The sequence below is a fragment of the Astatotilapia calliptera genome, chromosome 10 (assembly GCF_964374335.1).
Source record: "Astatotilapia calliptera chromosome 10, fAstCal68.1, whole genome shotgun sequence".
In the NCBI taxonomy this organism is placed as follows: domain Eukaryota; kingdom Metazoa; phylum Chordata; class Actinopteri; order Cichliformes; family Cichlidae; genus Astatotilapia; species Astatotilapia calliptera.
In genome coordinates, this window is record NC_137431.1 from 13,448,693 (window position 1) to 13,476,214 (window position 27,522).

General features: G+C 41.4%; 2 protein-coding genes across 5 annotated transcripts in view; one reads left to right on the plus strand and one right to left on the minus strand.

Moving 5' to 3' along the window:
- The window catches only part of mink1 (misshapen-like kinase 1), a 32,085-nt gene extending 18,332 nt beyond the window's left edge, over positions 1 to 13,753 (plus strand). Inside the window, exons 14-32 of one of the 3 annotated variants that reach the window (XM_026183005.2) lie at positions 384 to 560; positions 648 to 818; positions 1,091 to 1,357; positions 1,662 to 1,741; positions 1,859 to 1,962; positions 2,063 to 2,154; positions 2,445 to 2,468; positions 3,263 to 3,414; positions 3,523 to 3,640; positions 5,507 to 5,623; positions 5,888 to 5,999; positions 6,203 to 6,352; positions 6,501 to 6,644; positions 7,114 to 7,248; positions 7,384 to 7,484; positions 7,611 to 7,760; positions 7,837 to 7,996; positions 8,078 to 8,217; positions 8,539 to 13,753. In XM_026183005.2, coding sequence (XP_026038790.1) covers positions 384 to 560; positions 648 to 818; positions 1,091 to 1,357; positions 1,662 to 1,741; positions 1,859 to 1,962; positions 2,063 to 2,154; positions 2,445 to 2,468; positions 3,263 to 3,414; positions 3,523 to 3,640; positions 5,507 to 5,623; positions 5,888 to 5,999; positions 6,203 to 6,352; positions 6,501 to 6,644; positions 7,114 to 7,248; positions 7,384 to 7,484; positions 7,611 to 7,760; positions 7,837 to 7,996; positions 8,078 to 8,217; positions 8,539 to 8,622 — 2,478 coding nt within the window. In that variant the 3' untranslated portion in view covers positions 8,623 to 13,753. The remainder of the gene's footprint in view (positions 1 to 383; positions 561 to 647; positions 819 to 1,090; positions 1,358 to 1,661; positions 1,742 to 1,858; positions 1,963 to 2,062; positions 2,155 to 2,444; positions 2,469 to 3,262; positions 3,415 to 3,522; positions 3,641 to 5,506; positions 5,624 to 5,887; positions 6,000 to 6,202; positions 6,353 to 6,500; positions 6,645 to 7,113; positions 7,249 to 7,383; positions 7,485 to 7,610; positions 7,761 to 7,836; positions 7,997 to 8,077; positions 8,218 to 8,538) is intronic. The other 2 variants (XM_026183008.2, XM_026183006.2) reach the window with 2 other exon arrangements.
- Positions 13,754 to 14,810: 1,057 nt separating this feature from the next.
- gnb2 (guanine nucleotide binding protein (G protein), beta polypeptide 2) lies at positions 14,811 to 27,335 on the minus strand. 2 transcript variants are annotated; one of them, XM_026183010.2, is made up of 10 exons: positions 26,359 to 27,335; positions 24,583 to 24,662; positions 24,428 to 24,466; positions 23,818 to 23,924; positions 22,735 to 22,798; positions 22,335 to 22,497; positions 19,072 to 19,138; positions 18,761 to 18,962; positions 17,614 to 17,830; positions 14,811 to 15,876 (listed from the first exon to the last, which is right to left on the minus strand). In XM_026183010.2, exons 2-10 carry the CDS (start codon positions 24,637 to 24,639, stop codon positions 15,770 to 15,772), a joined length of 1,023 nt encoding a protein of 340 aa, XP_026038795.1. In that variant the 5' UTR covers positions 24,640 to 24,662; positions 26,359 to 27,335; the 3' UTR covers positions 14,811 to 15,769. The 2 variants fall into 2 exon arrangements, with proteins under 2 accessions (XP_026038795.1, XP_026038794.1); XM_026183009.2 differs by having other exon boundaries at positions 24,583 to 24,665.
- Positions 27,336 to 27,522: the final 187 nt, after the last annotated feature.

Below are 27,522 nucleotides of genomic sequence, written 5' to 3' on the forward strand. Positions count from 1 at the left end.
GAAAGTCTCATTTTAACCTCCAAAGCTTTTTCTCTGTTATTTCATGTTTTCTTCTGAATGCACTGGCCATCAAAAGGGTTAGAGACCCATGCCTAGAACTCAATAAAAAACCAATAAGTCAGATGACTCATTTTTGCACTGTCTAACATACGGCACAAAAGCATTTAGCTACAGACCTGATCAATATTATTTTCATGTGGGCTGGTAATTGACTGAAATAGGAGCACTTGGATATGTTAAAGCCCTAAACATGTGTTGTCTCTGGTTGAAATCAGGTCCGGTGTATTATCATTGCATCTGCTGTAATCTGCAGATTTGACTTGTGCTTTTGTGTCCAGTCTGAGGCAAGCAATGTCTTAAGTGCAGTGTTTCTCTCTGCTCAGGAATATAAACGCAAGCAGCTCGAGGAACAGCGTCAGTCTGAGCGGCTGCAGAGACAGCTGCAACAGGAACATGCCTACCTGGTGTCTCTGCAACAACAGCAGCAAGACAAGAAACCTCAGCTTTACCACTACAACAAAAACCTGGAGCCCAACAACAAACCGACTTGGGCCCGTGAGGTACCAGCATTCCGGCATTTTAATCATTAGACAGTAAAAGCAGCGAACACTACAGAGTAAATTCTCCTCTCGCACGCCTTATTTCAGGTGGAGGAGAGAAGTAAGCTCAACAGACAGGGCTCACCCAAAATCTGCACTACTGTCTCCGACACTGCCATCCAGTCACGCTCTGACTCAATCAGCCAGTCAGGAGCGGTCCAGTCTGCGCAGACCCCACCGATGCAAAGGCCTGTTGAACCCCAAGGAGGGCAGGGCAAGGTGGGTGTTTCTGAGAGTTTGAAATAATAATCTGCCCTTAATTGGAGCAGATACAATTGCTTTATACCTTCCTATTTCTTATTCCTCTGCTGCCTTCAACTTAATTTTTTCTTACCTTATTTATGCCTTCTTTTTCTTCTTTTCCCTCTCAAAATCACCTTGAACTACAAATGCGACCATTCACCCTCGCTGCGCCTGCCTTCCTTTTTCGCTCTTCTTTCCACTGCTGCGCTTCCCTCCCGGTGTGCTGCTGCTGCTCCTGTCCCCTGCAGTTCCAGATGGCTCACTTGGTTCCTCTGAAGCCTTATGCTGCCCCTGTCCCTCGCTCTCAGTCACTCTGTGACCAGCCCACTAAGACCATGTCCGCCTTCCCTACCCAGGATCCTTCCCTGACCCCCACACCCCGCCCTATCCACTCCAGAGAGCTGGTGCGTCAGAATTCAGACCCCACTTCTGAAACCCAGGCACCACAGGCACACCAAATCAGAGAGGATCGTGGCCCATGGATCCGCCTGCCAGATGTAGAACTTCCACCCAAGGTAAGATTCAGCAGCTGCTTTGGACTCTGTAGTCGGCGTCCAACCTAAGTTTGAACTTTTTTGTTACCTCAACTGTTCACTGAGCTGCAGCTATTAATGAGACATTAAATGCGTACCTCATAGAGAAGCTGCTGGTAGTACGTTGAGCTCATTTGCTTACATCTAGGGAAGACTCGACCAACTAGGAATAAATTTGCATGATAAAAGCTGTTGTGCATCTTCGAGTGGTTGGTCTACAAGACACAGTCTTCATGAAAGTTGTTGCTGCCTGGAAAATGTAAGACTTTGCCATTGTTTTTCTTAGATTCCACAGAGGACTGCGTCTATCGCCACAGCTCTCAACACCAACCTAACCTCTGGTATAAGGCACCCAGTAAGAGCCAGGTACTGAAGACATGCTTTGATCTGAGATTTCTTTAATTTTGGTGGCTTTTTAATAGGATAAATATCTATGACAACTTGATTTAATTGATTTTTATCCTCACTCTAACCTCATGGCAGCAATCCAGATCTCAGTCGCAATGATCGCTGGGAGAGAGGAGACAGCATGAGCATCATATCCAATCTTCCCCAGACGGGCAGTTTAGAGAGGCATCGCATCCTCAGTGAGTTCCCATCTCCCCAGTGCCATTTCTCAGCAGACTGTCTTTGCAGTAAGCGTATTTTCAGAAGCATAACTACTCTCTGTGACGTTGTTATTTTCAGGTTCCTCCAAAATGGATTCGCCCATTCTCTCCCACGATCCTCGTCACAAGCCAGGAGAATCTCGAACCTCCTCCCGGCCTGGGCGTCCTGCTGTGAGTGGCTGTTTCCTCACTGTGCCTACTTGTATAGCCAGCTTTAACAGAACTCAAAGGGGTGCTCGCCACAGACAAGCATCTGTAAAATAAAAAAACACACTAATGCGCTGTGCTTACGCTTAGTTTTAAATTAAATGCACCTGTTCTGTAAATGAATTAATAGAAAACTAACTCGAGGTTTTCTCTTCACTTCAACTTTACTCCTGAGCCAGTACTGATATATGCTGCTCCTTTTCTTTCTTTCTTTTTTTAAATCCCTATTTTTTAACTTTACCTTAAATGTGCAGAGTTACAAGAGAGCTATAGGGGAGGTTAGTATCAATGTCTCTTCTGTGCTTGTGATGCTCCTGCATGACTTGGTATTTGCATTTACTGTCAGTGTTTGTACAGAATTTAAGGCATGCCCTACACTGCCTGCTTTCATCACGTAAATCTCATTTTATTCTTGGAATAAAATGAACTTCCTTCTGTAAAATCCTTTCTAAGGACTTTGCATGTATTCTGTTGCAGTTTGAACACCTTTCACTAAACACCTGCATCCATTATGAGTCATTTGCATCGCTGCTGTTTTTCAGCTCATCATCCCGATGCCTGCCTTACCAGCTGTCTTTGGATTGGATTGTTTATCAGTAGTACATGAAGTGTTTCCCATAGAATTAGATTTATGTGTGGCAGCAGCAGTTTTCGCTTTGGGAAGGTGTGCTTGTGTTGAGCACACAAAACGAAGCACACACGCGTTTCAAGGTTTATTATTAAATATTATTGTTTATTAGGCTAGTGTTGCTGTGTAAGATCTGATTTCGATGGGACCATCTCAGGCCGCAGCTTCGACAGCTCTGTAGGCTCGTCGAGTGACCCTCACTCACATGCTTCGCTCTTGAGATCCAGCTCACACTGGATCTCACCAGCTGCAGTCCAACATGGTGAAGTCCAGGTCTGACTGGGCAAACGCCACTGCGACAGCGACCTGGTCTGTGTGCCACTAGGAAAAAACGATATACCAAATAAAGGCAGTATATGGGAAACACTTGCATACTGTGTAATGCTGTCGTGTTAGCTGCTATTTTCTTTGATAGCTGAGATTATGTGCAATCCTGTCTGGCAGGACCACGGCCTCTTTGCCAAGGAGCGTGCCGAGGAGCCGCCAAGACCTCCAGTCAAAGCCAACGATTACTCGTCCTCTTCGGAAAGCAGCGAGAGTAGCGAAGAAAGCGAAAGCGGCGAGGGAGCAGAGGAGGAAGAAAGCCCCACAGATCGGTAACACCAACTAATACTTACAATTCAGGGATCAGTGTGAGCTTTGCTTTTAAATGAAGAGTAACCTGCTTGTGTAAAATCAGCATCCTACATCCTTTTTGATTTCAGCCACAGAGATGCAGACACTGATTCAGTCAACACCATGGTGGTTCATGAAGATGAGGGCGAGGCAGGAGAAGGAGAGCAAGCTGGAGGCTATGGGGATCAGACCATGCTGGTACAGAGGGTGAGTCATATGTAATGATGCTTAAAATGCATTGAGTTCACGGAGAAATCAACACAGTTTGTGTCACAGAATATTGTAAAGCAGGAAGACAAGAGCCTCTGGTCCACGTCAACGGTGTTATACTTTTTTACATATACAGTGTATACAAATGGCCAAATAAAGAAGACATTATGTAATGTGGAGTCATTGTACATGCACAAATAAATATGTTGGCAGCTTTCAGATTTCATCAATGCACTGAAAGCAAAGAAGATTCCACATTTTGCACCAGTGCTTAACAAGCACTCGCAAGTGAATCAGAAACCGGAACACGTACAACACTGTGTCGCGTAACAGTGGACTGCGAGGTTGTGAAACCACAGCTTCTGTATTGCACAGCTGTTGTTAGTAACTTTAATTATTCTTTTCTTTTAACTCCTTTTATTTTAGTGTCTATGTTGCCTGAAGACAGCCTTTAGCCAGCCCGAGTTAGATTGTCAAATGTCTTTTGATTTTTTTTTTTTTTTGAGAGACAGCCATGACAGCATGTGTCTTCCAGATGGCTCATAATGAGTTGTCACTTTTAATGAAGTGCAGTAGTTTTGTGCATATGTGTGTGAGTTTGAAAGTGCACAAAATGTATATTTGTGACAGGCCACAGTTATATAAAAGGAGGACATTTTTACCATGATGCCATCGATTGGTTTCTAATGTTGTGTTTTGAAGCCTCGAGAATAGCGTTTCTATAGTCTCCATTTCAGTTAAAAGAAAAAAAAAAGGGATGTGATGGGGAGGAAGGGAGGGATGAAATGAGTCTATCCAAGATAATTCTCCTTTTTGAGACATAGTGGGACAAAGATTTACAAACTAGACTTAATTTTTTATTCAGTATGACCCAAAACAGCTCATCTTTAACTCATGAGGAAGGTTTACAGAGGTCCAGATAATGCTGATTTCACATGTGCTTCTGTAGGACAGAATGTCTTTTTGCAACCACAATTATCACCATCTGGTAGCCTTCAGGGTTAAGAAACTTCTGCACTGGCTTCATTTTTCTGACCTGGAAGCTGCGTCCATGTTTTATACCATCTGAGGGATACTAATGATCACCAGGGAAATATATGGTGCTATTAAATAGTCTGCCATTGGTGCTAAAATGACATACACAACACACTGAGCACACAGAGGAAGAATGTTGATTACTTTTATGTTGAATGCTTTCAGTTTTTAATGCAAATCCTAAAACCATTTCCAGTGACAGCACCACATCCCTCTGCGACACATTAGAACAGTGACAGTCCTCCAGCCTGGCGGGGCACGTCAAATATTATCTTGACAGGATCACATTTTATAGCAGCGTGCAGATGAGATTCTTCATTCATTCATTCCCGAGTATGTGTAAGATACCGTTTTGAGGACATATAGGGTGTAATTTATCATAAACTTGTGAAAAAGTTTATGATAAATTTGTATTTAATGAATAGCTTTTATGGCTGTGCATGTAGGTTCCTGTCAGTTTAGACTTTTATTTTCTTTGTTACTAATTTTTCCTTAATGTGGCTTTAAAACAGCTCATGCATGTTCAGTTTTTCCTGAAAGAAATTCGACTGGGAAAGCATCCAGTAGTTGTGCATGACAGAACCTTTACAACTCAGATAATGATTTTGGGGTCGTTCACATAATGGAGACAGAAAACTGCACGATGTCCATTACTGATTGTTACAGTATTGAACATTTAAAGTAACTTTTCAAAGTCAGAGTCACTGTTTATGTGCTAAATGTTTCTGAGTAACTGGTGCAGCAGATTATCCTAATCTGAGTCTGTCATATCATTATGTAATACTTAATAATTCTGTTTGTTTGTTTTGTGTTTATTTCATCTGAAAGACCCCAGAGAAGCGCAGCCATAACGGATACACTAACTTGCCAGATGTGGTGCAGCCCTCTCACTCCCCCACTGACTCAGCCACTCACTCCTCTCCTGGGAAGGACTCTGTTTACGATGTAAGTGTTACTGATGCTAAGTATATCAGCCCTAAATTCCTCCTCCCCCCTCCCTCCCGATGTGTTCCACATTTACCATCAGATCAGTCACGAAGTTCACCCATAACTGAATGCATTTACAAATATCAGTAGTGCAGCTCTTAAAGCTGTTTTGATGTCACACAAGCACTTAAAACACTTGGAGATGGAAGAAAAATACATTTTCAGAAGAAATGTAGACTTAAACAAGAATATACAACTAACACACACATCCTGTTCTCCCAGTATCAGTCCAGAGGTTTGGTTAAGGCATCTGGCAAATCCTCTTTCACTACCTTTGTGGATCTGGGGATGTACCAGTCACCAGGAGGTACAGGCGATAACATATCTGTCAGTGGTGAGCGAAATATTCACTACCTTAACCTTGTTTTTGCATCAGAATACTTTTCCTTTATTTACAAAAATAAGTCTGATGACTTGATAATGGATGTAATGTTGATTTAAAATAGGATTATTGAAACATTAGTATATATGTATTTTGTACTGATTTGTGTTTTCCCTCTTCAAATAAGCCATTCCCATTGCTGCTTCTATGTGTAGGCTCCAGGTTTGATCAGCTGAAGATGGAAGTGAGGAAAGGATCCATGGTGAATGTCAATCCCACCAACACACGCCCTCCTAATGACACACCAGAGATCCGCAAGTATAAGAAGAGGTTTAACTCTGAGATCCTGTGCGCTGCACTTTGGGGTAAGACCCGGTTCAGTATTTATTAATGAAAAAATATCAATGCAAAATGCAAACACTCTTACCGAAGTGTGTGTGTGTGTGTGTGTGTGTGTGTGTGTGTGTGTGTGTGTGTGTGTGTGTGTGTGTGTGTGTGTGTGTCTGTCTTTAGGTGTGAACCTTTTGGTAGGCACGGAGAATGGTTTGAAGCTACTGGATCGTAGTGGTCAGGGCAAGGTGTACCCCCTCATCAACTCTCGCAGGTTCCAGCAGATGGACGTCCTGGAGGGCCTCAACCTGCTCATCACCATATCAGGTCACAACTGCTGCCCACTGCTGTTGCTGCAGCTGGTTAAGTTTGTCTGTCCTTTGGTCATGAGATGATAAACAAGCTTCTTTTTTCTAAATTTGAAAATACTAACAAAAGTTGGCTGTTATCCCCTACAAAGCTGTCTCTCACTGCTTTTTTTATTCACTCACTGTACTGACAGCTGTGTCATATGTTGTGAGTCTCCTCTGCTATGTCAAAAACAATGACCCTTCAACTTTAATTTCCTTTCTGTGAGGCCAAAGTCTAAAAAGGCAAGTAGACTGAGAGAAGACTGTGTTGCTGTGGCTGAAAAACGTGCATTTTTAATTGTGCCATTAGTGGCATTTTGTAATTTCCCGACCTTTAATTGCAGGATAAAAAAAAATAATGTAACCACATTATATAAATGCACTTAAATAATTACTATAATGTAGTCAGATTTATAATTGATCTTTCTCTCTGTGCATCTATTAAGGCAAGAAAAACAAAGTGCGTGTCTACTACCTGGCATGGCTGAGGAATAAAATCCTCCACAATGATCCTGAGGTAGAAAAGAAGCAGGGTTGGACCACAGTGGGAGAGATGGAGGGCTGTGTACACTACAAAGTGGGTGAGTGACAGATGATGGCTTTTTATCCGTGGTCTTTATTAAACTCCTGAGAAATTGGTGATGAATGCATTCGGCACAGTAAATTATTAATTACAAGTGTCTGATGTCAGATGGCCTTGTGCTTGTTCTGTCTAGTGAAATACGAGAGGATAAAGTTCCTGGTGATTGCTTTGAAGAATGCGGTGGAAGTTTATGCTTGGGCGCCCAAACCTTATCACAAATTCATGGCCTTCAAGGTAAGTCTCCCCTTTCGTAAGAGCTGGATTAGTTATGCAAGGGCAGTCAACCAGAAGCGGGTTCAAGTTGATTATCTTCTCATTCTCCCTTTCTGCATCCTATCACCCTCCACCCCTTTAAACCAGTCTTTTTCAGATTTGCCACACAGGCCTGTCTTGGTCGACTTGACAGTGGAGGAAGGCCAGAGGTTGAAGGTCATCTATGGATCTTGCGCTGGCTTCCACGCCATTGATGTGGATTCTGGAAACAACTATGATATTTATATTCCCGTTCACGTAAGTTTTTACGGCAACGATTTGTAAAATATAAAGCAGACAGTAGCTCATCCCTCCGGGTTTCTATCTCAAACAGATCCAGAGCCAAGTGACACCACACGCAATCGTGTTCCTGCCCAGCTCAGACGGCATGGAGATGCTGCTGTGCTATGAGGACGAGGGCGTCTACGTCAACACATATGGGCGCATAATAAAGGACGTTGTCCTGCAGTGGGGCGAGATGCCTACATCTGTTGGTACGGGTCACACCAAGCAGCATTGAATTGTAAAGACTGTAACTGGTTAATCCGGTCCTAACCTTACACTGTGCTCTGCAGCTCATATCTGCTCAAACCAGATCATGGGTTGGGGAGAAAAGGCCATTGAGATCCGCTCTGTGGAGACTGGCCACTTGGACGGTGTTTTTATGCACAAAAGAGCTCAGCGGCTGAAGTTCCTCTGCGAGAGAAATGATAAGGTAAACATAGAAACACTTGTAGAAGGTTAACTCTGCTTTTAGTATGAACACAGAGCCTGCAGCTGATTAGCTTAGCTTAGCCACTGATTGCAGAGGTGTGCAGCTACCCTGAAAGAAAGTAATCTTGTCACCAGAACCCCGAAGCTCATGAGATACACAAAGAGTTATTTATATGTGAATCGGTGATTACCTCGAGTGCCTTTCCAGCACACCGTCCCAGCCATTAACACCTTTTAACAGCGTTGATCAGCTCCTGGATGCAGCTTGTTGGTAACATCTTTAAAAAGGAATAACATGCATCTCGATTGTGTCTATCCTCAGGTGTTTTTCGCATCAGTGCGGTCCGGAGGCAGCAGCCAGGTTTACTTCATGACGTTGAACAGAAACTGCATCATGAACTGGTGAAAGGACCCCAGCAGGGATCGAAGCAAGAAGTGCATCCGAAATTTGCGCTAACGCATGCACCAAACGTGAACATCACTCTCTCTTTTCTCTCCAGCAAGCTCACACTCAAGCACTCATAGTCCAAAGAGACACGCACACACACACACACACACACACAACACACACAGATACATACAAAAACAATCTTAAAAATCCATTCCAACTTACACTCCTTAAGACGCAGTTTCAACCGTGACCCCGTGAAAACATTCTCCCTCGAGGATACCGTGAAAAACAGCCGATGAGCTTCATATGTTGATACCATCTATTTCATTTGTACTGTATATATTCTTGTCTTGATTTCCTTTTCTTTGTGGACCCGTGTTCAGTCGTAAATATTTAGTTCCTAATTGTGAAGTATGTTAACATTCCTTGATGGTTCTCCAGTACTTTTGAGGAAGGCATTATTTACTAATGGTATATATCAAAATGAAGCTGTAAATAGATAGCACCTTAGACTTGGATCCGAATCATTTGCAGGCCTCTTGCATAGCCGACGTGAGACGATAAACACCTGCAACGGCTCGTGGCCCCTGGTTATTTTGAGGCTTCTACAGATTCAGGGAGGCTCAAAGAAATATTACAAACATATTACAAAGGGACAAAGTCCGGCGAAGTAGCTTGTTTAAATTTTTTTTTCTTCTTCTTCTTTTTTTTTTTTTTTTAAATCTACAGTAGACAGTTAAAGGAACTCTTACTTTGTTTCTCTGACCAAACCAAAATATGATTCAGTTCTTAATCACTGGCAAATAAGCCTAAAATCCTTCAATAACAGAATAAATTCACTTTGAACGATCAATCAGAAGTCTCCATACTATACGGTACTCAGAATGAGTACGGTGAAAACTTCCTGCTTTGCCTTTTTGTAGTTTAGGCGAAACGATCAGTTGTATGTCTCATCAGGCTTGTATCTAAACTTTTTTGTTTCCATAGATTTTCAAAACTACACAAATTTGATATTTATATGTAGTGATTCTGTATTGGTATTAGCCTACTGGTATTTTTAATTTTACTGTAATTACGTTGCCATTATATTGCAATATATACTATTCTCGTGGAGTGTTTTGAGCAGGGGAGTTCATATATTTGGCTAGCAGTGTTGGAGTATGACGGCAACTCTGAAGGGGAGAGAGGGGACGGGAGATTTGTCAGGAGGAGGAGGATGTTAGTGAGACACGGGAGGAGGGTTTGCTACCTTCCTACCACTCTGATCTACTCTACTGTATTATATTTTAGTTCTTAGACTATTTTGTTAGTGTGGATTTTTTTCGTGAGAAGTGTTTGTCCAGGCATTTGCGGTAGAACAGCCCTCTGTGTGTGATAGAAGTCATATTTGTCCTGGGCCAGTAGAAAGATTCGATTAATGGGGACTCTGCTGTACCGCAGAGGGCTCCATCTCATCAGGCACTTTGGAGAGCACAGCTGAAACTCACGAGACTTAATATATTTTATATCTGTACATTCTGCCAAAGTTCACCGTATATATTTTGCAGCAGAGGTTTGAAGCAAGGCCAAAGGGAAAGAGGAGCTTATGGATGCTGACCAAGAAACTATTCCTACAGATCACTAACCAATATTTTGCTTTCAATATACCAATCCAAAATGTGAGTTAGTGGTGTTATGGTATGATTCTGTGTTTCTTTTGCATAGATTAGATTTTGTTAATTTTTTTAAGGGGAATTAGACTTCAGGAAGCTGCTTAAGCGAGAGATTGGTTGTTCCTCTACACCAAACACTACGGTACAAGCATGAGGCAGCCTTATCAGGAAGAGGCTTGATGAATGGAGCTTTTTGTTCAGTGAGTCACTTGGTTCACTGCACTGCCAGAGGTGGATGTTTAGCGTGGTTGCTGGGAAAATGTGCTGTTTGTTCACCAACTTGTACATCAAGAACTATTATGTAAATATTATAAGAATTATAAACTGAATCTTAGCCAGTGATCTGTAGGAAGGTTTGTTAAAGCCTGCTCTTTAAGCTAAGGAGATATATTTTATTCATTAAAAAACGAAGAAGGCTATCAAGACTGCAGTGTAAATTCAGGACAGAGCGTTTAATCGAAAGTTCTATAAATAGGTGGTTAATTTTCTGAGAGTATGCGATAAATGGGCATGGAAAGCACCTTCAGCAAACATACATTTACAAGTATATCTCACACAGATACTTTGGTGTGCATGTAAGCCATTGAAATAGATTATATAGTACTGTATCAAAGTTGTTTTCCCCTTAAGCGAATGTGTTTTTATTCCTAAGTATCTTTTATGTGCCATGACCTACTTTTCAAACGTCTACAACTACAATCGTCCCGGAGCTCTGGCACTTGTGCTTTCTATGATCAAATCCTTATTTTTTATCAATCTGCCATGTTTACAGTTAAAGCAGTGCCTTGGACTCGGGAAGGTGAGATGCTTTTTTTGGAAGGGTTGTGAGCCCACTCCCCACCCCTATATGCCCACCCCCTCGCTCCCACCCCCAAAAATCTCTTTACTGAAATCACACGAAGAAGAGGCACAATTATATTTGCTCCCTCGTCAAGATTAATGTCCTGTGCCAGTTAAGTGCACTTAAGTAAAATCCATATTATCTCTTAAATGGACTTTAAATGCTTTTTCTTTGTTCTTTCTTTCTTTCTGTTTTATTTTTTGGGCAACATATATTCTAACTTCAAATAATCAGCAGACAAGAATCTATTGAGAGAATTGCAATAACAGATAAGTTAATATATGTCCAGTTAATCCAGTGTAACGTGTTGAGGATGTACTCACAGCAGGAGCCAGCATAGAGTAAAGCCATGAATATGTAGAGGAAAAAACAAAAGTTAATGTGCACACATCAAGTTAAACTGTGTGTGTATGTGTGTGTTTGTGTGTGAGTGATGTCTGCTCCTAAAAATGTAGGTTCATTCTGCACAGGTGATCTAAGCGCTTCTTTAACATGTTGATTGTGTAATGTTGTAGTGGGGAGAGTAGCGTGACTTATCCTGAGAAGCCTATTTTATAAAATATGTAAATGAGTCTATATTGAGAAATAAAAAGTGAATGTACATCTATACGACAGATTTGTATTTATATGAAAGTGTGTACCGCTCTATTAATCTAAGCACAATGTATTTTAAGGCTGAGAGATCAAAGCTATACCCGAGTCTAACGGAGAGATGGGATATTTTATTTGCCCCCCTCCACCAAATATTCCCCTTTCATTCTGTCATTCATTAAACTAGTCCGGGTGTAATTAGGAGTTGTTATAGCTAAGCAGGAGACAACTGTGTGTGTATATGTGGACAGTCTTAAAAATCTATCCAGACAGAAACATACATGTCTGTTGTTAGCGGAGGAGTCAGATGTGGCTGGGATTCAGACACTTGAGGTTGGATCTGCCCTCTGGTGTAAATGGCCTACAGAGGTGTGACAGGCTGATAATATTCTCAGGAGATGATCGCAATGATCATGAAGACAGAAGTACGCTGATGTTAGGAGCCCAATAGTCTGTGGTGTGGGGTCATCGGCTCTTCACACGCCACAAACGAGCCAATAATCTTTAGTTTTCATGAAGTATAGAAAGTAATTCCACTGATTTTACACGTCAGAGTCTGTTTTTGGTGTCAGTAGGTGCTTCGTGTGATGTCGGGTCGCGCTGCTCGGGGCTGAAGGCCGACAAAAATTCTTGCTTGAGACTACATTTTTGCACACCTGAATCTTTAACTGAAATTGCAGTGTGTGATTGTGGGAGCTTCAGTGTACAGGATAGTGGATGCATGCCTGGAAATAAAAAGATCTGATTCTGAAGTGTTAAACATGAATCTGGCTACTTCACACATATAGCATGATGGACGGCTTATGAAAAGATGAAAATCATCCAAATTGTAGGAGAGCTCAAGCTTGAGTGTATGCAAAGCTTTGATGTGTAAAATCAGTGCGTTTTCCCCTCTTTTAAACACATAACTTCCATAATGTACTCCATTCGCAGTTGCGTGAAATATCCTGCATACACAAAAAAATAATCACTTCCATGTAAACAAAATCAAAAAGCCATAGCATCACTTAACTCTCGTCATTTTAACTGCATGGTTTGTGCTGGCAGGTTTTCTGGAGAGCACTGCAGCTAAATTATTAACGTTAACCATGAAAGCCTTTTGACAAACGTTTGTCGCCAACCCGACCGAGAGCGTCACTCCCAAACACTCAGCTTGTTGCCTCATTTCGTGCAGCAGAAAATCTTCTAATGGTGTTGCGGTCTGGAAGACGGACGAGTGGTTATGGTTGATGATTTCCCTAAATGCACCTTAAGCTGTGAAAGTGCTATTTCATTTTGTGCCAACGACCATTAAAAGACCTGAACCTCACAGCTCATTAGTTTTCTGGGAAGATTTGCGTCAGTCTGGCCGTAAGCTTGGACAGACTTGACCGCTGAATTTGTGTGATTTGACTCTTGAGTTGTAGGTTTGGAGGATTGTTCGTCTTTCTTTCTTCCTTTTTTTTTAATTTAAAGCAATACAAGCGTTTGAAGAGTTTCAAAATTGTCCATGCGAGTGTGACTTGCAGGTCGTGATTCTCCAGTGGCCTTCAGCAGACTTAACATAGGCTAGTTTGTGTGTTACAAAAATCATTCTGTGCTCTCACTTTTGTTTGTAATCACACATACACAAAAAAAAATGTCGGTTTAACACAATCACATGCTGGGACGCTTGATGTAATCCAAAAACTGCCTTTGTGAACTCTTAAGTATCGATAAATGGCTGATAGATAATCATCTCATGAGGCACTCTTCTCTTCTAACTTATATTTCTAATCAATCCCGTGTGACAGGATTAGCAGCTGTAGTCGGGGAGTGAGGCAGATCAAAACATGGGGAGCTCTACATCGACGTGGCTCTTTGGACAGAAACACAATATCTCCTGTTCTTTTTCAATAACTTTTTGGTTCGTTTTTTAGAAAGACATCTTTGCAATGTTTTAGTGTGCGCGCGCGTCTGTGTTCCTTGTGAGAGATTAACTCCAGATTGTATTTCATAGACTAAACTTTAAACTTTCAAGATTGTGTTGAATGAATTCATGTCTTAATACAGATTGTTTGAAAAATAAAATACCTTGATCGCATTTGAGTCTGTTTGAATTGTTTTTCTTTGCACTGCAACAAATGCCCAGTAGGGAATTATAGTATTATTGCAGCGAGGGCTGCAGTTGACATCGGTTTCGTATCACACAACAGCAGTGAACGGAGTGAGATGTACTTCAGTGTTCAGCCACATCATGGTGCTAAAAGTCTGCCTGGACTTCATGTTCCTGTCACTCCTCCTTTGTTACTACGAAGCAACTGTGTAGGGTCCACTTAACAAAAGGCACTACTCAGTCTTCATAGCCTAACTTGTAAATAGATTTAACAAATTTTCTTCAAGATTTGTTTTTGGTTCACAGTCCTCATTTTCTGAGTCAGAGATGCAGAATGAGCTGCAGCACCCCCCGGTGTCTAAAGACAAAAGCATCCGCCAGACATTTCCATGTACCTAAAGTCTGTTAACAATGAGTTAGTGGAAAAGCTATGACATGCATCGGCATTCAACATAAAATTTCTTTGGAGACTGAAGGTTCAGGTTGCTGCCACATATGTCTAATTAAGCAGATAACCAAGTTTGCTGTGTGCCAGCTTTGAGTTTTAACACTACATTTACTGGCCACACCTCACTATTAAGGGTCTTGACCCCTTTTTGCCTTCAAAACTGCTTTACTTCTTGGCAGATTCCACAAGATGCAGGAAACGGAGAATTTGGTTCATATTGACATGCAGCAGCCTGAAAGTATGTATCCATGGTTTCGTTATTTGACAGGACTAAATTCTGGCCTGACTATCTGAATGTCGCAGCAGAAATCAAGACTCATCACGTCAGGGGACTTTTTTCGAATCTTGACCATGCCTAAATGAGTTCCTGCCATGTGATTGGCTGATTAGATATTTGTTTTACCTAATATATCTAATAAAGAGGCAGGGGACTGTATATTCCAATAACCCATGTATGTCTATATCAGTGCTACTTTCAAATCTCAGGTTTAAGTAAAAACCTGAGGTTGTATAATGAGAATACCTGACAATATGCACTTAATACTCAGTTAAACGTGTCAGTTTTAGAAACAATTTTAAAAGGAAAACACAATAAAAGGCAGGAGAGGCAGTTATTTATTAATAATATGTACAATTATAGTAATGTCCAGATAATACAGTGACAAAGTCAAAGTTTGATTATTGGCTCCTACTCAATAAGACGTGCTTTTACTTCTCAACTTCTCTTAATCTCAGGTTGTTTTGGATTCATGTAACTGTCTCAGTATCCTCTGTTAATAAGTGTATTTGAGGCACACAGGAAGAACAGGAATAAAATAAGTGTGTAGAATTGGGGGGGGAAAAAAAACAAACTGGGTGAAGACAGTGACTGTGTGACGTTCTGAAACAGATGAAAATCAGTTGATATCTTCATTGAGCTCAATCATCTGTTCATCGGTGAATGTTTTTCCTTCTTTCTTACTTTCTTTATGTAAATGCACTCAGGTGGTTCCGCCTTCACGTCACCACTGCTGAGATACGTGTGGTAAAGAGACCGAAACAACAAAGAAAAATGAGTCTGAGGTGTATTTCGAGCAAAGTCATAAGACGAAAATATCGGGTAACATTCGCTCCACTGCTTAACACGAGAAGCAGTATGTCTCATGATAAGCATGTGTGAGAATGAGTGCGTCAGATAGTGTTGATGGGATTTGTGTTTTCGGCCGAACAGCTGAATATTCGGCTGTATTTGGTCATATTTTGACCTGTTATGTGCATGTGTGTGTTGCACTGTGGCCTTGCTGCTGTGTACTTTCATCGGCGGTAGGTAGTGTGAGCATGTGTTTAGGTCTTGTTATCTTATCCTGCATACAATACGTGTGTGTGTGTGTGTGTGTGTGTGTGTGTGTGTGTGTGTGTGTGTAAGCTCATATCTAAGTCATATATATTATGTACAGTATAATGTTGCGGTTCGTCTGTGGAATCTTACATACAGTGAGAGTACAGGGTGCAAACTGTGTCCCAAGATAAGAGCGGTGTCTGTTGGACGTGTGTGGTTCGCTGTTTATGTGCATGGCTCAGTTCCAGATCTTGAGGAAGCTGTCCCAGGACCCGGTGCACACCGCCATGCCGTCATCCGCCACGCCCAGACAGCTCACGCGATTGTCATGGCCTGCCAGGACTCCTGCAGGAGGGCCGAAAAAAACCCTAAAAGTCAACTTGTCATTGTGCAATGCACTTCTTCAAAAATCAAACAGTGAGCATACTGTTAACTTAAGATCGATGCTACGGTTTGTATCCCCCTGTTTCTTAAGTGTGCAGACAAAGATTTTGTTTTTCAAAAGGAATCTTTAAAATCTAAATGTGACCTCATTTTTATCTATTTATTTTTGATGCAATCAGCGGCAAAACAGACTCACGATGTTCTTTCTACAATGGAAACGAATCATTGTTTGGAAAGTTTGTCCCAACACTTGTACTAAAATTCCTGCTACTGTAATGACTGTGCTTAAGGCAGACTGTGCTGCTCTTCCATCACTGAACTTACTGTCAATTCTTTTTATGCTTTCATATCTTTTTTTTTTTTTGTGGTAGGATGAACTTCTGACTCACCAGCATGTGTGCGCCATACGGATGATCTGATATCAGATCGTGTGCAGCATACACTCTAGATCTGCTTCCTGCAATATATATCGCTACTTTCTGAAGTAAATAATTATACTTCCTGTTGTACAGTACTGTCCTAATAATGCCTTGACCTTGTAGTAATACAGATAAAAGGGCCTCTGAAGGACTTGTTTCTATTAATTTTCAAAGCTGAACTTAAGTTATAAGTTTAGCCATTTCTGAATCTGTGAAAAAGGCATAATTTTCACTTATTTAAACGATTTAAGGTTATTCTCTGCTTTTGATCTTCTTAAATGTGTTTTGATTAGCAGTACACAGTAGTACACATGACACATCTTGTATAAAATGCTTTAGTTGCTGACCTGGCAACAGAGAAAAATGAGAAGTAAAATAGTGATTGTTTCCACAGACGCATGCAAAAATAAAAAGTCGTGACCAGAGTTATTACAGTTTAGCATTTTAGAATTCGTTTTTATTGTTATTTCATTTTGAGTTTTTGTTTTTTTTATTCAGTTTAGTTTGTTAGTTTCATGGGGGGATTTTTGTGTTTGGTTTTATTGTTTGAAAATGTTTCGTTTTAGTTTAGTTCTTTTTGTTTTAGGGTCCTAAACAGTGTTACATTTTAGACTTTTAATTACTCTTGTAGGGAGGACATATGTCAGAGGTAAAACCAGTAATGTTTTTTACATGTAGTTTTAGTTTTAGTTGAATTTTAGTTAGCTATAATTTAGCTATAATAACCTTGATCTTGATACATGGCAAGCAGCTTAATTTCCTCAAAAACAAACAAACAAACCCCAAAACACAAATAAAGAATTAAATTTTTTGCAACGACAACTCCGTTTAGAAGCAGTTTTAGTCGCACTATTTTTTTTATTCAGATTGTGTTTTCTATGTTTTTGATTGAACTCTTACAGCTGAAGCTCAGATAGGAGTTTGGTGGAAAGAGGCTCTAACCAGAAAAAATAAAAATTACAACCAATTTGTTATTTCTGTACTTTAAATCATTGTTATCAGCAGTACTTGTATACCAAGCTCCCCTCTCATTTAAACTGAACATTGTATAAACCTATTTGTTGTTTCAGGCATCAGAAAACTGCACACCTACATACAATCATCCCTCTGCAGTGCAAAAATGAATCACTAAACTAAGCTTTTATTTTAGCACTGAAAAATCAAAAGAAGGAATACTACAAAAACACGTGTGGTGTAATTGATAGATAATCACTTCATCTTCACCTTAGCTTGAAGATGAACCTTCCCTTTTCTCTGTTCTCTCGCTTGCTCCACCCACCTGCTCTGTCTCCTTTCATGGCATCCCATATGTTGCAGTTGAAGTCGTCATAACCAGCCAGCAGCAAGCGCCCGGAGCGGGAGAAAGCCACAGAGGTGATGCCACAGATGATGTTGTCATGGCAGTAGAGGCCTAGCTCCTGGTCTGCGCGGAGGTCAAACAGCCTGCAGGTGGCATCGTCAGAGCCTGTGGCAAAGGCGCTGCCATTGGGAAAGAACTGGGGAGGAGAAAGTGAGGATGACTCTTATTTATTATTTATTTATATTTTTAATTATAAATAAATATAGTTACAGCATAAGCTGCTATAGAGAGTTCCTGCCTTTCTTAAATCCCTTAATAAGACAGAAAACTGAATGGGATCAGTGCTTTAACACCGAATCTGTCCACCTGCCACACTGTCAGATGGCCTGTGCCATCAACCCAGACTCCCAACCGGAGATCGTCTCCTGAGATGATCAGGATGTTCAGATATGGTGTTAATTGATAATCTTGTTAATCCTGCAGCGCGCTTCCCATTTAAATCCCTCCCAAAGCTGGTGGCTGGAGACAGTGTGTGACGTCACCAAGACAAATCCTGGAGCTGATGCTGCTGATGACGTGTTAGACAGTACTCAGGAGCGCCAGAGTGCCACTTAAGGCCACAGATTAGCTTATAACAGTGCCAGGAATTCAGAAACTCATGATGTGTCTGAGAATAAATGTCTAAAATGGTGTCTCAAGCATACCAACTCCATCCAGTTTCTTTAATCTATGATGTGGGTCAAGCTAAAAAAAACCCTACGTTATGCTCCTGCTGACCTTGTGTGTGTTGTGGGGGTTTCTCATCCTCACACCTTAAACCCTGATTTTGAATGTAGTAAATTGGAATAAAAGTCCTGTTGTCTTTTAAAACTCTAAACTGCATTTTAAGATGCTGCTTTTGAGCGACCTTCCAATACTACATTTCCCACAATGCAACTCAAAAGCATCTTTCATTAGGTCTCCTCTGCCTGTCACATCAGTGATGCAGCTTCATAAAACTCCACGGCCAGAGCACTCTTCTGAAACAAGAGCTCTAAACTGCACTTGTAAAATATATAATCCGCGATTTTAAGAAGAATAAAAGCAGTTGGGCCTACAAGGGCACCCGGTCCCTGAGGACACTCACACAGACAGCGTTGATGTCCGATTCGTGGCCCGTGAAGGTCTGCCGGCACATGCTGTCCCTGATGTCCCACAGTTTGATTGAAGCGTCGCAGGCTCCCGACACGAAGGTGTGCTGGTCGGGCGAAAGGGACAGACTCATGACATCACCGGTGTGGCCCGAGAAAACTGTGGTCTGCTGACTCGTCTCGATATCCCACAGTGCACTGGGCAAAAAAAGCAACGACAACAACAAAAAAAGCACAGGGTTAGTGATTGGAAAGCAGGAAAACGATGCTTAGGCTGCACATGTGTGTGTTGATCTGTGTGACTCACCATGTGGTGTCTCCTGAGCTCGTGATGATTTGATTGTCATCAATGAAACGGCAACATGACAGGTAACCTGAGAGAACGGAACGCACAAACACGCGGATGATGTCAGTGACACTTGATGACGCATTTTACATTAAATTACTACTGTATAGGAGAAGAATGTAAAACGTAAATATGACTATAAATTTATTGTGAGTGTACATATAGAGCTACATGTTGTCTCTGCGCCACTAAAACTACTCATTCGTTTAGATATTTTATGATATATTTTGTTGACATATTTTACATGATTACTACTTTAAAGCCTTCTTTTTCAAGCGTCTTTTTGGGATCATTTTTTTAATTTCTTTGAAGCTGCAATGATAGATGCATTGACACATCAGCAAAGTTTGCAGATGACCAGGATTTTGGAGCCATTGGAGACCTTTGACCTTACTTATAGTATAGGTATTAATTATTATTTTTAAAATATTGGAGTATTGGAGTCCAAAGACATGCAGCTTGTGGGGATAGGTTAATTGGATAATCCAAATTGCCACTAGGTGTGAATGGTTGTCTGTCCCTATGTGTTAGCCCTGCGACAGACTGGCGACCTGTCCAGGGTGTACCCTGCCTTTCGCCCTATGACAGCTGGGATAGGCTCCAGCACCCCCCGCGACCCTGAAAAGGATAAGCGGAAGCGAATGCGAATGCATGGATGGATGGATGGAGTATTGGCCTTCCCAAAACCTCGATCTAAACCTTTCTGGACTATGTTTTTTTTTTTCTTTCAAATTAGTCCTTTATTTATCCAGGTAAAAATCTAATTGAGATTAAAAAAAATGTAATTTTCAATAGAGACCTGTATCACATAAGTACAAGACATTCAAAACAAATACAATATCCTGCACAAACATTTGAAAAATACGCAATAACAGATCATTTAAGAGCGAAGGAAAAACCTCCAGTTTAAATGAACTTTACCAATTCTGCCAAGGAGAGTGCTAAAATATCCGGGCAGAATTATGCCAGAAGCTTGTTGGTGGCTACAAAAAGCGTCTGGCCGAGTTGTAACTTGCTAAAAGACATTTAACCAAATATTAGCAGGTGGTGTTGTGTATACTGGATTATAGAAACAGCAAAATAAAATCAAAGTTTTGCACTCAATTCTTATTTTTAAGTCATTAAAAATGTCTGCTGTAAAAAAATAAATTAAAAAAAGATTCCAACCTGGTAAAAGAACAGTTCAATGAACTCATGAAAATCTCGAAACTTCATGTCCACGAGTGCAAGAAACCGTAAGTTTAAAGTTGTGTATGTAATGTAGTTCTAAGATGCCTTTTATTAGTGTGTGAGCAAGCTGGGTGTGCTCATGAAACGCACGTCAGAGTGTACTCTTTCCATGAGCAAACACGTGGGCATGTGGCATGTTTGCATCCTGCATCTGTGGTCATAATAATCTATCCACGACTGCAATAAAAAGAAGCTTTTCCATAGGTTCAAGAGGAAAGATCTGTTTACATGTGGTGCCTGTATGTCTGCGTGTCTGTGCCAGTCCTGCTGTTGTCTTCTTTTTATTACTTCTGATTTCCCACACTGTCGAACTCTTCTCATCATTATTTCCATCATTATCAGGCTAATTCTTGTAACCTTCTTACCTGACTTCTTTAAGCCAATCAGACTCTGTTATCTATTCTTTAAATGTGACTTATTATGCTTTTCACTGTTCCTTTGTTATATACATATAATTACATAACATAAACATAGAATTATATCATTTCATATTAAAGACGAACAGAAAAACAAACAAACAAAAAAAAAACCCTCAATGCCCTGTTCCAGACACTTTTTTCTATTCTCGTCTTCTGTTAGATGTCAGTGAAGAGGGAAAAAGTTCTGGCTTTAAGCACAGCAGCCCCACCCACCTGCTGTTCAAACTGAAGAGGCAGCCAATCAGAAGACAGCTGGCTTTAAAGCAGGAAGAAGGCTGCTAAAATTCTTGGCTTCAGACAGTGGATGAGCTGAGAAGTGCCAGGATAAATGGGGCTTATTTTGAACTGTAAATTGTGCAAAGCTGCTCTAGAAGGAGTAAAAATGTGGAGGGTTTTTTTAGAGATTGGTTGCTTTTTTTACTCATTTTCAGTCCAGTCCCTGTACCTGACCACTTTCAGAGGAATGTTTTTATTTGCCCTGTAACACTGGCCTATGAATCATTCAAAGAAGAAAAAGGCATCTAACTCAAGGGATGAACCAGTGTTGTGTCAACACATAACATTAATCCCTCTACTGTTCACTGAGGCCTTGTCTGAATGGTCTCAGTGGAAGGGTGGCTGCCAAGAAGAGGCATCCCAAACAGGTCTTTACACAAGAAGTGAACTGAAAAGCAGTGGCAACACATCTTATGAAGTGATGGATCCAAATTTGAAATCTTTTGGTTCAATACATTCCAAGGAGTTCAAGAGAGAGGTACATCAGTGAGTACCTACGACCATCTGTAAAGCATGGTGGAGGCTGTGATGGTTTGGGATGACATTTCAGCCAGTGGGAAAAGTACCACCAGATTTTGATCCACCATGCAATACCTTCTGACAAGCATCTGATTATCCAATTAGCAAATGCTTCCTTTTTCAGCATGACAGTGGCCCTAAACACATAGTCAATGCATTGACAATGGGTAGAACTGGGTAGAACAAACACATCTTTAGATCGCTGTCAGTCACGGATCGGCCTCCCCAGAGCCTGGACCTCAACATTATTGAAGCAGTGAAGGATCATTGTGACAGAAAATGGAACAAAAGGCAGAAACATTCAAAGAAGAGCATTGCAAAGTTCTTCAAGAAGCTACTATTCCTGACGACTTCTTGAAGAAAATACAATCAAACTGCCTAAGAGAGTTCAGAATATGCTAAAGAATAAAGGCAGTCATACCAAATTTGGACTTTCAAGCTCGTTACAATTGTGCAAACCTAGTTTTTGCTAACATACTGTATTTACATGTATGTTTGCACATTTCAATAAATCATCTACTTCACGTTTTTCTTGAAAATATAAAATCAAAAATAAAATACATACAGAAGTTATAGTGTCACAAATCAGAGTCACACAGACAGGAGTTAATATCTCAGCTCATTAAGACTGCAATTAATTAAGCATGTAAATGAAGTCATTGTTTAGGGGTTTGGGAGTGGAGCTTTCCCACGGGGGCGTACGCTCATCTGAAACATCTCATCAGTTTTACTCATGAGAAGATTTTAACATAGTTAGCTTAGGGCGCCATGTTCTCTCACCTGTATGGCCAGGTAGTTCCCTGCTGACCCTGACATTGCCCTCGCGTGTCTTCAAGCAGTAGATGGAGCAAATGTTGTCGAGGCCTCCGCAGGCCACGTAGTTCCCCGAGGGAGCGTACGCACAGGTCATTACCCAGGAGGAGCGCAGGGGGATGGCATGTATCTAAGAAAAGAGAGGTAGTTTAAAGAGCATAAAATGGGCAGATATTAACACTGAAAACACACACGATGATGCCACTGTGACTCTTACAATCAGTCACAGTAACACTGAGAAAGAAGCCATTATGGAAAGTCAGCAGCACTTCTACAAGAGGAAGATGTTAGTCCACTTTCATTTCAAGTTCAGACAAGTCTTCCAGCTGGAGACGTGCCGTGTTTTTTGTCTTTTTGGTGATTTTACCTTGTTAGTTGTGTAGCTGTCCCAGACAATCAGTTTTCCATCTTGAGAGGCACTAACCAGAAGCCTGCAGACACAAAAGGGGAAAAAAAACAAAAAAGTTTTGAATAATACAGGATCTCTTTAATTTTGGCATTTGAGTCCTGTTATCACACTGCGCTCCAAACCTGTTGAAACATGCTTTTCCTGTCAAAACACTGCAGCCTGAGATGATTCTGTGAGTTCAAGGTGAAGAATCAGTTGTTTTAATGTTTGCCTCAGCCAGAAATGTTCATGGTTAATGCCTGAAGTCAGCAAATGATTTCACAGAACTAAAATTAAAATGCTTGCAATGCTTGTCATGCTTGTGCTTTTGTATCGTGCCGCTTTGAGCTAAATGCTAACGCGAGCCTGCTAACAAGCCCACTATGACTGTTTGGCTTGTTCATTCAGCATTTACTAATTAGCGCTGGCAATTTGCATGTGTGAGTGGAAAATCAAGCATTACATCTTCACCAAACGTGCTACAGTTAATCTCGAGCAGGTATGTCCCATGTGTCATTACAATCCACTAAATAGCTGTCGAGGCATTTGTTGAATCATGAAGACAAAGAGTGGAGCATATTTTCACTGCATTACAGACAGGAATTATTTATTATAGGACTTATATCTTTTTCTCCTTTGGAAAACTGGGTAATGCAGTAGTCTAAAAGCTCCATCAAACAGCCAATGAACTGAAATTAATTCCCAGGATGGACACAGGTGGCCTAAAGCCTATTTACACCACTTGCAAATTTTCTGTGGGTCAGATGTGATCCATATGAGGTGGATCTGTGGCTCAACTGAGGTGAGGAGACTCACATTGAGTCAGCTCCATCAGTAAAGGCTAAATGCCCAGAAAAATGCAGAAGTGGGCCAAATTTAGGTCAAACATTTATTTGTATCCGCCTTTTTCTATTCTAGCTAATATAGATAGGAAGTGGCTACCTGAAGTGGCTTTGATGGCCGATTACACTCAACCATTTTAGGTGGAACTTTAATCTATAGTATACAAAGAAAAATTAAACCAAGAAGCAGTCAAAAGCATTAGAAATAGTATGGACTCACCTAGAGTCTGTACCCCAGTGCATGGCATAGATCTTGGCCAGATGGCCACGGAGGGTGCGTCTTGTCCGCATCTGGATCCGCCCCACAGGATCCAGACCAGCAGTTATCTAAGTTAGTAAAGTTAGCAAGTTAGCACTGTTTTGATCATTCACTGGGTGTGTGATAAAAGGTTTGGCAGAAAAGTTTTGCTAAAGAGTAACAGTACAGTGGCTATCAGACACCGAAGGCAAGACCGGGACAGAAATAACTAATATCACATGTCAAATATGACAATATGAATAATGCACCTGTAAAAATAAATTCAGAAATTATTGATGATTTATACTACTGCTGGTTCAACAAATGGCCGTCATCTATTATTTCTAAATTGTGCTACAAAAAGAAAAGGTCACTCCTCTGTGCAGGTGAAACCTGGAGACATGTTGAGAGTAGCAGGGATGGATTTTTTGTCCTATAGAGTAACATTTGATCAAAAACAATAAAAAAATAGCTTTCCTGCTTTCTCCACTGTGCCCAATATCATGTTATTAAGTATATAGGTCCATATTGACGCCAGGTTAACCCATCCCCAGGTGACTGACATACATCTTACACATTCAGTTGCTCTCACCTGTGTCAGGGTTGAATCTCCACATGCTTTCCTGGCGTCCTAATGGTTATGAAGTCACAGGGAAGGAAAAAAAAGAGGACACCGCTAGTAAATAACAAATTTTCCAGTATTTTATTCAATGGTAAAACTGTTCACAGCAGACACACATCACTCACTCGTATCTGGTTCCGAAGCTGCTCGGCCTCCTGACGAAGCTGTTCCAGCTCACTCATTTTGAAACTGTCCGAGCTGTCACCTGCTGGATGGGGCACGACTTTAAATATCACACTCTATTATCAAATAAATCTAAATGAAATGAATATCAGTGCATATTAAGTTTTTTTGGGATTATCATATTTTTATACTTCCTAACCTACTAATCCAGAGGTCTACTTTCATCAATAATTGAACGCTACTTGCATTTGGGGAAATAAAATAATCAAATAAAATCCCAATTTTAATCTCTGAGGTTTACTGAACCCACAGTGAGGGAAAAAAATACAACTTGTAATCTGTTTATGGCTGTACAACCACCCATCCTGGTTTAACTGAGGAGAATAATCTGCAATGACTAAGCTGCTATCAAAAAGCCAGCATTGCTACCAGGCACCAGATAGTGAGTGAATGCTCACTATCTGGTGCCTGGTAGCAATGCTCATACAAGTCCAACTTTGCACTAATGCAGGACGGAGCAATCCTTCATTTGAGCCGCTGACTGTGTTTAAACAAACACTTCACGCTGAAGAACAGGGGAGTCCCTAATTTCTTAAATTACACAGGTACACGAAAACTGTTCATCTCTATGTTGCGCTTTCCAGCGGCGTGCACTACAGTATTTCCTGTTCCTCATGGGAAAACAGTTGCACATTCAAATATTCTCCCAAACAGGTGGCCTATAGATTTGCATATGTGAAGCTATTCAAATTCAAGATAAAAACCCCAGATAGCATGCATACAGTAGCCTACACTGTGCAAGGAAGAGCAATTAGCTACAGTAGACCACTGTTCCCTGGAGGGACCTGCGACCAGATGGATCACACAGCACTAATGGAAGCCAAAAGGGGTGCATCGTGGGTCTCAGTCTCCTGGCACAGCTGCTCATTTAGCCAATCAGGAGAATAGATGCTGCAGGAGAGGAGGATGAGGAGGAGGGAGGTAGAGAAGGGGGTGTGGGGAGGGGGATCATATATCAGGCCATGGGTCCTGCCAGATGCTCAGATGCATGTTTTTGCTGCTTCTGAGCATCAACTGGCGGACACGCAGATTTGTGCTGAAGTCAGTGGGTAAAGAGTAGCAGAGAGTGAGGACACGCATATCACACTGCCGCACTGATGATGCATGGCCTAGCAGCGACACGACCCTTGCTGCTAGGCCATGCTCTTTATAAAAGGTTAATATGGCAGGTCCTCGGTGTCCCCAGCACTTCTGGCACTCCACCAACCTCCGAGAGCATGTGGTAGAACAAAAACGCAAAGATGCCAGGAGTGCCTGGCCCCACCCCTTTGATTGCACATCTGATGTGGAGGTGCTCTAACATGGCATGGCTAAAATCTGCCTCCAACCACTGCATGCCGGGCATGAGTGGATGTTTGATGGCAGAGGATGTGAACGCATGGCCTAAGAGCCTCCCCAATGAAATACAGTCAGCACTGAGGAGAACGAGGGTACAGGCCAGTCTCAAAGGATGCACTCGAGAGAGATTTTTATTTCACTGTCTAGATTTAGAGATTTACATAATTCAAAAAAGGCCCTACCCTAGCTACATCACCTCACATATTGATCAGCACAGTCATAAAGGCCTTCATCACGTCTCATTTTAGACATCGAGCTCCTAAAATTGCGGATGTAGCTAATCGTATTTGGTCAAAATGATGCCATACGCACACCATCACCCAGCCACACACACAGGCTGACCTATCTGCTGTCACAGCGTTTGGATAATGGGTGGCTACCTGTTAATTCTCCCGATGATTTTCCTGCCCTTTTTCCTCCCCCTGCTGCAAAGAAAAATAAAAAAAGAAAGAAACTGAAAGCAACGTCCCCCCCTCAAAAAAAAAAAAAGGAAAAAAAAGACAAATCCCGCGGAGGATTTAACTACAAGTCTTTTTCAGTCATTAAAAATCAAGTTCACAGGAGATCCACTTTAAAAGTTCCGTGTGTCACGATCAGCCTGTTTCCAAACCCTTCAGTAAACAGGCAACCGGAGGAGGGCTGCACACATTTCCATTTCTCTGCTTTAGCGGAGCTCCTGAGGAAAAAACACACACACAAGATGATATCTGCTGCTGCCGAGCTGCTGTTTCCTCTACGGATCGTTTCCACTTTTCACACACGGCAACCTAACAAAAACATCTTCGTCCAATACGGCGTAAACAGACGGAATTGGCCCCAGCTCTTTCCCCGGCCCGCATCAGGGATCGTCCATTAAACACTATTCTCAGTCCGTTTTACTCCGAGTCTTCGTGACGTTATCCTCGTTTCCTTCCTCTCTTTGGTTTCCTCCTCCCTCTGCCGATACTTCATCAGGATAGACGCCTCCAAGTCGGCAGTGAATTACAGAGTAAAATCCGGAAAGTGCAACAAATATAAATTATCAATAAATTGATTAATTTAAATTTTAAAAAGGACGAAGAAGCGTTTAGAATTCCAGCCTTCACGCAAGATGTTGTGTTTTCCTCTTGCAGACAGTAACCAGAGGCGGCCCTTACCGCTTGGGCAGTATCCACACGGTTCCTGTTTTTTTTTTCTTTTTTCTTTTCTTTGCTGAATATAATCATTTAGTAACAGGGTGCCGGATCACGCGGTGAGCGCTTGCAGGATCCTCAAATCCGGGCATGAAGAAGTCAACCACACCCATCTTTTAAATACACGTAAATCCAATGCCCCCCGCCTCCTCCTTCCTGTGCAGACCACTACTCGGGGGATCCTGTGCTCACACGGACAGTTATTGTCTCACCAGACACAGGTCGATTACATTTATAAAAATCTACAGCATATGATTGATGGATTTTCAGGCGTTTTACAGAAAATATGAATTATATGTCTAATTTCACGTGACATTGAGACGATTTCAGTGAGATGAAGATGTTGCAATGCATGTTTGAAAAAAAGAAAGA

Bases quoted from the DNA above. Each gene is read 5' to 3' on its own strand.
- gnb2 (XM_026183010.2), bottom strand. From the start codon at position 24,639: ATGAGTGAGCTGGAACAGCTTCGTCAGGAGGCCGAGCAGCTTCGGAAC. The intron at 23,925-24,427 runs GTGAGAGCAACT...TTACTAACTTAG, and splicing joins GAGATTCAACCCTGACACAG to ATAACTGCTGGTCTGGATCC. The intron at 22,498-22,734 runs GTAAAATCACCA...CTCTTTTCTTAG, and splicing joins ACAGCTACACAACTAACAAG to ATACATGCCATCCCCCTGCG.